Here is a 12828-nt window from a genome sequence, read left to right as displayed (position 1 = left end):
ATTAACCCTGAATCCATGGACAGAAGAATGTCATTAACCACCCCAAGAAGAGCAGTTTCAGTGCTATGAGATGGGCGAAATCCTGACTGAAAAGGTTCAAAAAGACCATTAGGATTTAAGTATGATCTCAGTTGTGAAGCCACAATTTTTCCAAGTACTTTGCTTAAGAATGGTAAATTAGATATTAGATATAAGCTGGCAGGACGTAGAATTAGACTTCATAATTAGATCACTTATGGCAGCAGAGGTAGTCAGAGTAAAAGCAGAGTGAGTTTGTTGAATGAGCTGAATCAGCTTACATCAAATGAACATTTTAGTCACTTTGGTGTCTTTGGTAATGGATTCAATTGACTTCAATTTGTCTGAAAAGAATTGAGAAAAGCTATTCACAAGCACTGCAGAGCCAGAAATAACATGTTGTGGTGGATTAGTGAGATTGTTAACTATAGCAAAGAGTGATTTGGGCCTGCACATGGAATTCTTAAATGTACAGTTGTTACTCAACCAGAATAATACGCCATTCCCCGCGGCGGTAAAATTGGGGATGTGTATTTGCTGCCTTTTACCGCTAAGTGGCGCTATAATCACAGACTTTGAAAAGTGTAATTTTTATTATATCTATTACATAATTTGATGCTGCACTGCGGCTCATTGAGAGCGATTGAGAGCTGGTAGCAGATAAATTCAAGTGAAACATTGTAGTTAAACAAATTCATAATCACAATACTGAAATTACATTACAACTTTAGAACTGAAACAAATGTAGGCTTCTATTATTGCATCAAATTTAAGCAAAGTAGGCTAAATGTTAACATTGTGTGCCCAATTATTCTATAATTTAGAAAGGCAGTGCATGTCAGTAGTAGGGATGCTCCGATCCGATATTTGTTTCGGGTATCGGCTCCGATATGGAATAAAATTTTAGATCGGTATCGGTAACAATGGGCCCGATCCGTAGGGGCATCAAATTACAGCGAGAGCGATTCGAAAGCTTACAAAGCAGTCGGCTCTCTAAACGCTCTCACGGTAATTCTATGATGTGCGATGAAGTGTGTGACATAACGCGCTAGCAACATGCGCAGAACGCAGGCGGCAGGTAAACAGTTTCCAATTCAAACAAGCTAACGTGCATACCTATCAACACTCCTGTTTTCCTCCGGAGTCTCCTGTATTTCACACCCATCTCCCACCCCCCTCCCGTTTTGTTATTTCTCCTGTGAAACTCCTGTAATTTGTATGGCCCAAAACTCATTATATGAATAACCACATCAATTTATTATTCCAAGGTTGTCCGATTGCCAGATCTTGTATTAAATGTATCTTACTCACACAATCAACACTTCATACAAATTTCAACCCATTTGTGAGCTCAACCTGGCAACCTACAACCCAGTTGAGCTGTTGACGTCTGCGCAGGTAGTAGTTGGGAAGTTGGATAAGCGTCACGGGTAGAAATGGGAGGAGAAGACTCAGTGGTAAATATTTAACGCAATTAATGCAGCATCCGTTTTAAAATAAATCGCTAAAAATAAATAAAAAATAAACATGAATAAATCTTATCCATGCTTTGTTTTATTTTTATTGAATATCATGTATTTATGTTAATATCTGCGCAATTAATGTGTATTTTAGCCATCCAGAACCACCCATAAAGTTAAGAAAGTAATGTTTAAGTCAAGCCTGCCTGATGCCTTTCACAAAAGAATGATCCCAGTCTCTTCCACACAGTGAGGCATACTGTTTATTAGGTAATTCAGCACTGTTTTTATTTTAGTATCGGATCGGTGATCGGTATCGGCCGATACTGAATCCCAGATATCAGAATCGGTATCGGAGGCAAAAAATGCTGATCAGAGCATTCCTAGTCAATAGATTATGTGTCTTATACTTCATGTTATTATATACATGTTCTACCAAAACGAATCCTTTTTTTATTGCCTGTGTGTGAAGGGGTTGTAATCTCACATTAAAATAATACACTTTGCGGGTTTTGCTATGACCTCTGAAAGCAAGTATTCTTATTTTTATGTGAAGGTCCCGGGTCGGATTTACCGCCAGTGACGTCACCCGCATGCGCGCTCCCGAGCCTCTCGCCTCGTCTAGCCTACTGACTTTGCACTAAACAGCGACGACACTGCAACTTATGACATGGACTTATGACTTATGCTTCTTATGACATGTTTGATAACACTATGAAACGACCTGCGCCCAGCAAAACACAGACTCCAACACAAACTCCACATATTGATAAAAAATAAAATAAAAAGTTTTTTCTGCTGAAGCTCGTAAGGCCAGACGTGAATCGGATAAACTTCGGGTAAAAAACACGGATCAACATCGGCAGGGCATTTGAATAATGGAGAAACCTTACCGCAAGACCACGTGCTTGTAAACTTATTGGTTGCAATCTGAAACATCACCGCTAGAGGCCGCTAAAAACTACATACAGCACCTTTAATAGATTTATTAACTGAAACATAACAGTGAAATAAATTAAATTAAAACATTGATCAGGACTTGCTAACCGATGTTAGTTGGCAGCATATGTGTTTTAGAATTCTTTATTAAGAATTAAATAGGCTTACAGTAGGTTGTTATGATTTGCATAATTTTCTTTAATAAATAATAAAAACATTTCAACATAAAACATTGCAATAAAAAATATTACATCAATGAGGCTTTGCATGAGCATAAGCAGGGCTGTACAGTGTGACATATCTGCTATGGAAGAAATATGATAATATCGTGCTACAGCACACATTCTATCAGCTGCAGTGCTGGCGCCTCAGTCCCAATACTGTAAAACTCTACGTACATTCACATCACATATTAATGCAGCGGTAGAGTTACACTCACAGGACACTGCACTTATTCGCAATCACAAAAGTTGTCAAATTATTTGCTCGTGCTTTAAAGCTTTGCCAGGTAAACATTTCTACATTCATTTAATCCTTTTAATGTTAATAAAACAACAAAAGAGAAAAACACTCACTACTCTTGACTGAATTAAGATTTTTATCTTCGCCCACTTTGGCCTAAATGTCCTAAATTTGGCCTAAATAAAGATAAGCATACATCAAACAATGAGAATATTATTATCTAAAAACGAAACCATCATTTACACAGTCCAGCATCAGACAACAACAGCAGAGCATTAATGTTTCATTTCTGCTCTATACAGGCATTTGTATGCTCCCCACAATATCTAGCTTGTCCAATGGACGTTTTTCTTTAAAACATAAACCTCTTTCACAGCACCACTCGGCTCTTCTGACGATGATCATTCATTCCGCTTCAGGGTCTCCTCTCTGCACTAACGTCTGCGCGCTCCCACGCGAACATTTGCCTATGTTTACCTGTTGCCGAGCCCCGCCTTGATGCAGTGATTGAAAGGGCGGGACTTTGCAACTTATAAAGCGTAAAAATATGCATTCAATTTACATATTAAACCTAGTGTATTAAATGGCAAATGTAAATTATATAATTTAATTTAAATTTTGCTCCAAATGTTGCACAAATGTAATGGAAAATGTAAATGTATATACAGAAATGCATTACCATTTTACATATTTCATTGTCATTTTGCATATTATGTTTCAAATTGAATATTGCTACCAATATGCTTCCATACAATATAGGAGCAGAAGCTCTGGTTATGATTTTATCAGATCTGATGGGGGGTTACGATAACGTTTTTGTCAAAGACCACATCCAGATCAAATTCAGAACAATGATCAAAATACAGATGGAGTAGATCGAGTCCATCAACACCCCTAATGCTTGCACAGGCCTATAGCTCATCCTGAATCGACATTTAATTCAGTAACATTAGGCGGTTTTGATTTATATGCTGTTTAATGTTGGTGATCCCGTTATTTCACATATGCATATGATTACATATGAGATCCCTTGTTTCTGAATCTTCTTTGTGTTTTGTTCAGGAGATTCAGAACTCTTTCAGAAGATGCGTAATGGTGTGGAAAGAGTTAATAATGTAATCACCCTGGTGTTCTTCTAATGCAGTATGTCCTTCTTTTTTTTTCGGACCACAGAAGGAGATTTAAAATAAAATATCCCGCTCACACTCATCCACATAATGGGAGTGAATAGCGACCAGAATCAAGCTAAAAAAAAGATGTAAAAGTATCTCAGAATGGTCCCATGTGACGTGTCTTATATTCTAAGTGTTCTAGGGGTTATATGATACTGTTTGGTGAAAAACAAATAGAAATTTAATGTGTTACTTAATGAAAATCCTGACATTGGCTTCTGGTATTTTGTGCAGACTGTGCATTCATGAGACTCGATTAGCATCGCAGTTCACTCTGACTTACCCAGAAGTTGGATGTGTGCTTGGTTTCATAACGTCTCGCTCCGTCAGAGCCAGTCGTCAACGGCTGGTAACTCAGAGGGTTCCTAGGGGTAATGCCAGTAGAGGGTTTCTGAAGGGAATTTTGAGCATATTCTGCCCTGGGTAAGAAGCGGCTCTAGTCCGACTGATTCTGCTGACAGTATATTCTAAGAAACCTTGTGAGTTCTTGGTTCAGGCATTCGGTATGGCCGTTCGATTGTGGGTGATATCCTGATGTGAGGTTTATATTTACATTAAGCTGGCGGAAGAAGGTTGTCCAGACCTGAGATATGAACTGGAAACCCCCGGTCTGAGACAATATCTTCAGGTAGTCGATAATAGCGAAACACGTAGTGGAAGAGATATTCTGCTGTTTCGAAAGCTTTTGGGAGCTTGGGTAGAGGTATTAATCGACGTGCTTTAGAAAAATGACCAATGACTGTTAATATAATGTTGTTACCCTGGGAGGCCAGGAATTCAGTGAAAAAAATCAATAGCAATGTGTGACCAAGGTCATTGAGGAATGGGTAGTGGCTGTAGAAGGCATGCTGTGGGTTGTCCAAAAAAATTTGCTGTGTGTAATACTGACAGTTACTAACGTATGTGATTTGTGTCTCTGAAGAAAAGGTAGACCAATGATGACTGGATTGTGAGGGGAATGGTTGAGGTAAAAGCATGTTTGCTCTATGTGTAGAACTCCAACTACACACAAGTAGGGTCCGAGTCAAGTAGGGCCGTAGTTATGATGGTACTCATAGAGAACATTATCTTTACAGTTACTTCTATACATGAAGTGTAATGACCAGGAACAATGGAGGTACTCACTAGTGATGTTACATATGACACTGAAGCTTCAAAGCGCTTATCGAGTACACAGCGCAATTTCTCATGAAGCTCCGTGTCGGAGCGCGTATTGTTTTCAGAGAAACGTGATCAACGAAAAACGAAGCCTCACTTTTTTTCTAGTCAAGTGAATGCTTCACTTTGCATATCAGAATGTTTGAACCCAGACCACTACTCTACGGGTTTTTGGAGGTTCAAGTCCGTTTAAATTTTTTTTTATATATATATAAATATAAGCCTATAGTCTATATTACATGATCATATATTCTGCCATATAAACACTATAAAAAACTATAAAATAATTAGAGCACTATTTACTTGCATTAAACAACTCTATTGGAATTATTATAATTAGTATTATTACATTTAATTTACTGCCACACTTTAATATGTCAGTTGTATTATCAGAAAACTGAATATTTAGCGTTGTCAGGCTTTTATTTGTGCTTAATGGATGAAACAACAGCGCTGCGCACTCTGGTTTATGGCTGCTATAAATTTGACCTGCCACAGTTTTCGACACTGCTGATGCTTCGAATCTTTTTCCAAAACAATCAAAGAAAAGATTCAAAGATTCAAGAAGCTTTGTTTCTCCATCCCTAGTACTCACCCTCGGAGTTTACTGTTGTGTTGGTCGAATTTGGCAGTTTGCTCTCAGATGTCCTGATTGGCTGCAATACAGACACAGATGTTCCCTGATCCATCGTTCTTGCTCCTTTGTGGACAGATGAGTTCATCCTGCATGGGTTCAGTGTCATCCATAGGGAAGTTTGCTTAGTGAAGAGGGTTAGAGAATCTGTTTGTTTTTCAAGAGTGAATGAGATAGTCAATATGGATCGCTAAATCGATGAATTGATCAGTTGTGAGAAAAATGCTCAAAAATGTTAGCCATGGCAAAACAAGACTTTGCACTGAGCCTAGCGTGTTCAGAGCTTAAATAGTCCATGAAACGGGGAACAGGTATTTGTGCAATCAGTCCAGGTATGCGAGTTCTGGGATTTGTAGTCAATACTCAGTTAATACTGTTAATACTCAGATGAGAGAGACCTGTGGCAGATGGGATGATTTTCGAAGGTAGTGTTTGTAACTATCTAGAAGTACAGCAATCAGTTCAGATGCAGAGATGCACAGATACAGAGATGATCAGTTCAGATGCAGAGATGCACAGATACAGAGATGATCAGTTCAGGTGCAGAGATGATCAGTTCAGGTGCGCTCCATGTTTCCACTTAGTTATAGTTATAGTGATCTGTCATATGCATTAAAGAGTGTCAAAATGTTTAATTTGAAAGTTAAGACCTTGTTCTTATCAAAATAACAAAGCTCATAGCAATTATTTGATAGGAGTAAGTAACAGGTTATTTATTGTGTTTGCAAAATTATTACCTTCATCTGGGTGTGGATGGTGATGATCCCACAGGTGCTGTACATATTAGATGTGTTCACTGCTTTTGCTGACACTTTTCATCTAAATGTTTTGCATATTGCATACCTGTCTTCAACTACTCCTGAATCATGTTTAGAGAGCCAACATGCCCCAATAGCTTATTTAATTTGCTTCTTCGGCAAGTACAAGAGATTGCATTGTTCCACCATGTTTTCAATTTGAGAGTTTCACATGTGCTGAAAGTTGATTTGCACACACCCTGCCTTACCTAGACAATCACCAAGTGAACTCAGCTACTATAGTAACAGCCTCACAGAGTATCCAGACAGAGGGCACGCCACACACAAGTCTGAAAGACAATTTTTTTTTTTTTTTAACATAGCTTCCAAATTCTTACTGTTTAATAACGTGACCATTGTAATCACTGTCAATTTTGAAATTGGGTAATCTCAACATCACTAATTGCAATCAATCAGAGGTCCTTGTAAAGATAATTGATGGTTTGAAGAGCCGTGTTGTTTATTGTAGTGTATATTCTCTAAAAATGAAGCACACTGACATGAACACTTACTGTTGTTGTAGATTATCTCAGTGTTTGGTGACAGAAGAAGGTTGTGCTGCTCTGGCTTCAGCTCTGAGTTCAAACCCTTCACACCTGAGAGAGCTGGATCTGAGCTACAATCACCCAGGAGAATCAGGACTGAAGCTGCTCTCTGATGCAATGAAGCATCCAGACTGCACACTGGACAAACTCAAGTAAGTGGACCAGTAAGAATCATCCTGGCTGGTGTGTATGTGAGAGAGACTGAGAGTTTTTAATAGTTTTTGAACACTGAAGGGGTTCCAGTGTGTTAAAAAGTGACACCAAGCAGTCCTGACAAAGCATCCAGACGAGTTGTTAGTGAGAATGTGTTGAGAAAATAATGTATAGACTCATACTATAGAAGCTGTAGAAACCTCACATAGACATAGTACTGGAACTTCCTCCTTCATTTCCCAACATACTCTTTAAGAGACCTCCATCTTACACTGATCACCCAAACAGATAAACTTCTCGAACATGTCTGTGAACCCATTTATGACACGGTGCGTGTGTGAGAGAGGATATTTTATATACATGTTTAAAACTATATTTCACAGTCAAGTTACAAATAAATAAAATACAAAAATTAAATCCCCCATAAAAGTACAGAGAACATGTTATTATAACAGCACTGCATTTCAAAAGATGTCATATTGTTCATTACTATAATGTTAAAGATCAACAACAATCCTAGACATAAACGCATGAACAGCCACAATTGTTGTTTTGGAAAGCAATTTTAAGACTTTTCTTTTTTTTTTTTTTTTTTTTTCACCCATCCAAGCATTTGCCTTCAAACAGTATCACTTATCACATTTATTAAAAATTGTGACAAAGCATTTTTAATCATGTATGTTAAAACCAATCACACACGTTTCTGTTGAGTTTGAGTGTGATGGCCAATCAGTGGCGTTCAGATTAGTCATCGCTGAACCGAAGTGTGCGCTTTCTCTGGCTGAATTCTGACTGAAACTCGAGAATTATCCCATCATAAACAACAAAATGTCAGGGTTCTGTCACTTCTGTCTAGTTCAATTATTGGTTTTGTGACAGAGCTCTGACACTCTCGGTTTTGTCTCTTCTTTGTCTGAGTGCACGGTTACGAGCGTGCTCGAGCCGTGCACTATGGCAAGCCAAAGTATTCATAAACGCCTAGTCAGGCGTCTGATTGCACACTGACACGTCAAAAGTGTGTGTTTCGACAGCCAAATGTGTGATTTGCCATAAAAGCACGCGTTCTTAAAGTGCACTTTGTGGTCACGGATTTTGCTTCAAAACGCGCGTCCTCGACGTGTGATCTGCTTTTTAAAACGCACGTTCTCGACGTGCGCTTTGGGGTCACCGAAAATGCACGTTTTTGACGCGTATATCGTAACAAAAATGGGCGTCAAAAACGTGTGTTTTGAGTAGGACAAAACGCATGTTATGAACGCATAAACAGGAAAATCAAACAGGCAGTGCAAACGTGTGTGAAGTGTCCAAACAGGTGAAAAGAACGTGCTCGTTCCCTATAGTGTTCTCGAAATCGCACGTCGAAGGCGTCATTGAGTGAGACTCGTCATCGAGTCTGTCATGCTTTTGTCCCTGTATATGGTTTAGGACTCTTGTATTATCATTAAACACAAGCAAAACAGCATGGAATTGTCGATGGCAAATTTGACAGAGGAGAGGATTATAATTGGTGAGTTATTATAATCCAATAGTTGTCATTTAGGTAAAAAAAAGAAGAAGAAAGAGAGAAAACAGACAGTTTTTTATTTCAGCACCTCGGACAGTCCCCTAATCCCTTCGTTCGAGACACATCTCGCAAATTTGCCAGTTGTGATTTCGGTAACAATTTACAATAAGGTTTCATACATTATTTAACTACATTAGTTCACATGAACTAATAATGAACTGCACTTCTACAGCATTTATTGATCGTTGTTAATTTTAATTTCAACGTTTACTAATAATTATTAAAATCAAAAGTTGCATTTGTTTACATTACTTAATGCACTGCGAACTATCAGGGTACTAAAAGGGTACACTTCTCAGATTAGTAAAGAAGTAAAACAAAGTTGTTAAAGTAAAGTTTAAAAAAGTTATGAAGTTTTAGATTTTTTTAACCCAAATTATAACTATTGGATTATAATAACTCACCTATTATAATCCTCTCCTCTGTCAAATTTACCATTGACAATTCCATGCTATTTTGCTTGTGTTTAATGCTAATACAAGAGTCCTAAACCACATACAGGGACAAAAGCATGACAGACTCGAGCAATGACGCCTTCGACGTGCGATTTCGAGAACACTATAGGGAATGAGCACGTTCTTTTCACCTGTTTGGACTAGGGCTGTCAACGAATATTCTAAATTCGAATATATATTCGAATAGTTTTAAAAAACAGAAATTCGAACGTGAAAATTAATATTCGAATGTGAATTTCGAATATGGAAAAACACGCCCGCGGAAGCAGATGCGCGGCTGTCTGCTTTGCGAGTGGGCGCGCGCGCTGCCTGAGGGACAGGTCACACGAGTCGCACTGTCTAGCACAGCGTCACTGCTGAAAGTTGACCGTGCACTAAAAAGACAATGGAATAAATTGCAGTCAGTCCCCCCCCCCCCCCCCCCCCCTTTTTTTAATACAAGCACCAAGAATGTAAGTAGCCTTTTTCTTTTTTAATAGCACTTTATTTTTTATGAACCTCAGGGTAAAAGTTCTTTGTTGTCACATTTCTCGGAATTGTGTGCCTCATTTTATTTAACGTTAAACAGAAAAGTTCCATGTTTACCACAGCACAGCTCGCTCGGAGCGTTCAATGTCGGTTCTGTAAAACTTAAATTAATGTTAATAAATTTGTTTCAATCACTGAATGAAGCCTGCTATATTTGGGACAAGAGTCGCAACCTTAAATTGCTTGCACAAAACTCTTGATCAGCACTCAACATGTGCTTGTTGTTGTTAATTTAAACCGTTATGCGCAGAGAGAGCGTGAGCGCGAGGGCGAGCGCGCGAGCGCTAGAGAGAGTGAGCATGCTAGTGAGCGAGAGTGAGGTCTGCGGTCTTGGCCATATAGTTAATTTATTTACTTGGTTTTGTGTTGGTAATACATTGTCAAATATGTTTAAACTTAAATGAACTACCTATACAAGTAGTTATGTCTCTTTGTATTAATTTGTCCTGTTATTGACGTAATGCGCGTCATTGACAAAATGCGCAACCAGATGTTCGAATAGTTCGAAATATTCGTGTGTTTTTTAGAGGGAATATTCGAACGTCATTTTTGAGCAATTTTGACAGCCCTAGTTTGGACACTTCACACACGTTTGCACTGCCTGTTTGATTTACCTGTTTATGCGTTCATAACAAAAATGGCCGTCAAAAACGTGTGTTTTGAGTAGGACAAAATCGCACGTTTTTGATGCCCATTTTTGTTACGATATACGCGTGTCAAAAACGTGCGTTTTCAGTGACCCCAAAGCGCACGTCGAGAGCGTGCGTTTTAAATAGCAGATCACATTTCAAGAACGCGCGCTTCTATGGCAAATCGCACATCAGGGATGCGCGTTTGGCTGTCGAAACGCACGCTGTTGACGTCTGTGTGCAACCAGACGCCTGACCAGGCTTTTAGGAATACTTTGGCTTGCCATAGATATATGCGCCTGTCACTCAACCCGTCATGGATATATGCGCCTGCCTCGGGATCTTACAAAAATATATAAGGTGTTTTTTAAACAAACTGCAGCGCGGATCCCCTGTAGCCAGCGGGAGTCAGAACGGTACGCACAATAGGTCAATATTCACCCAATATTCAACATTAACTAAACGCTTTTCACCTGCCTTACAGCTACTACCAGGCACTCCGACTGATGCATATGATCAAATAGACTGTTATGACTTCTCATAAAAATTATCAGCTCTAAGAGAAGAGATCTACGTGACATAAGCAAGAACGAGTAAATGGCGAAATCGCTCAAATCTATTCACTCACTCACAACAGACGTCACAATAATAACGAACATACCAACCAGGAATCGAATTAAACGCAACAGACAACAACTGACAAATAAAAAAGACACTTGTTTGCTGGCTAGACCACAAGATCTGTCGTCGCTGTTCTTTTTTTTTCTTTTATAAATATAGGATTTGTATTAAATATATATTCATTGAGTAGAATCGAAATCGAATTTAGAATCGAAATCGAATCGAATTGAGAGCTTGCGAATCGAAATCGTCTAGATCGATCGACGCCTGTTTTCGGTTGAAGTCCAAAGTAGTCGATTGCCGAGTTCATGCGCATAGGTTTAGTTACTTATGATCACGCGCGTGAACTCGGCAATCGACTACTTTGAACTTCAACCGAAAACAGGATGTAAACAAAGGTATGAGCGCTGGCTTAAATAACATCATTTTTATACATTTCTTTCACATCTACTGCAGTCAGATTCACTCGTGTTCACTCAGAAGGAATCACTCACATGATCTGTGCACTTGTAATGACACATCAAGGATGTTAAGAGGCTAAAAGCAGGTTTAGTACTTGCCCCATTGAAGTCAACAGGGTGCAAATTTTTAAAATAGAATAACTCGGTGTAGGCAACACCGATTTTTGTCGTTGTTCTCTGTATTGACAGCACTCCAAATGTACAAAAAAATGAGCTCAATGTTAAAATTGACCGGAGTTCTCCTTTAATGTCCTATAGCTCCCATCTTTCGCATTAGATGTTTGTATGAAAAACTGGCAAAATAACAACTAAGTGCAAAATATTGCCTTGTCCTCTCTTTTATTTTAATATTTTAGATTAATCATTAAAATGCTGTCAATTTCACGCTCTAAATTCAGTAAATGAGTCCATTTGTGTTGGATTTGCCGTACCGGTGTTGATTTTTTAACGGCCACTGGTAGAGTCACCGATTGGTAAAACCCCAATGCACTAATTTCTATTTATTTTAATTATTAAAATAAAATTTTGTTCTTTGCCTGAACAAGTTTTTTTGTTTGTTTTGCAGTTCTCACTAATGCAAATTCAAAGACCTCATCCTTAAATGTTGATATTCTGCAATAATCTGTAAATAAAATGAAATATAATAGCCTATAAAACAAACAAATCGATGTAGTGAAGACTCTTCGTCTGCTTTTCGCTTCAGCGTGTCAATCAGAGTATCAGGCAGTAAAACAGTGGGAGATCTTGAGGCTGGCGCGACACTTAGGAGCCAACAAGCGCACTCAATTATGAACAAAAAGAGCATTGTCAAGGATTGCATTGTCTGTGTGCTCTAGTGTATCAATCGGAGTGTCTGGTAGATGTAAACAGTGAAAGATCTTGTGGCTGGTGCGACACTTAGTAAGAGCCACGAGATGCGCTCAATTGACCTCTCGCCGGCCCCTCCCCCAAAACGGCCATTGTCCAATCACACATCATAGCAACCGTTACTATGTGAGCAGGTCCGACAAACATTCTCCAACCAAGATGGTGAAGCGGTGCGCCCACTGCGTTGTAAATATGTGGAATAAGGGCTGCCTCTGACAAAAAAAACATTTTCTAGTCGACTATAGTTATTCATTTAAGTCATTAGTGGACAAATCGCCCCTTTATATTAATTGAATTACTTAAATAGGCTATATAGCCTACAGGATAATGAGCTTTTACGTAATATAGCCGCTCTCAAGCGCACG

The 12828-nt window shown here is 38.8% G+C and overlaps 1 protein-coding gene across 1 annotated transcript in view; it reads left to right on the top strand.

The window, feature by feature from the left end:
• LOC311295511 (NLR family CARD domain-containing protein 3-like) overlaps positions 1–12828 on the top strand; it is a 59554-nt gene that overhangs the window by 27749 nt on the left and 18977 nt on the right. Inside the window, exon 4 of the mRNA XM_084416942.1 lies at positions 7164–7337. Within this exon, the coding sequence (XP_084273068.1) occupies positions 7164–7337 (174 nt within the window). The remainder of the gene's footprint in view (positions 1–7163; positions 7338–12828) is intronic.

Source organism: Rutilus rutilus, assembly GCF_951802725.1.
Source record: "Rutilus rutilus genome assembly, chromosome: 1".
Lineage (NCBI taxonomy): Eukaryota > Metazoa > Chordata > Actinopteri > Cypriniformes > Leuciscidae > Rutilus > Rutilus rutilus.
The sequence above is the reverse complement of the archived record's forward strand: the minus strand, read 5'-3'. Positions and strand labels throughout refer to the sequence as shown.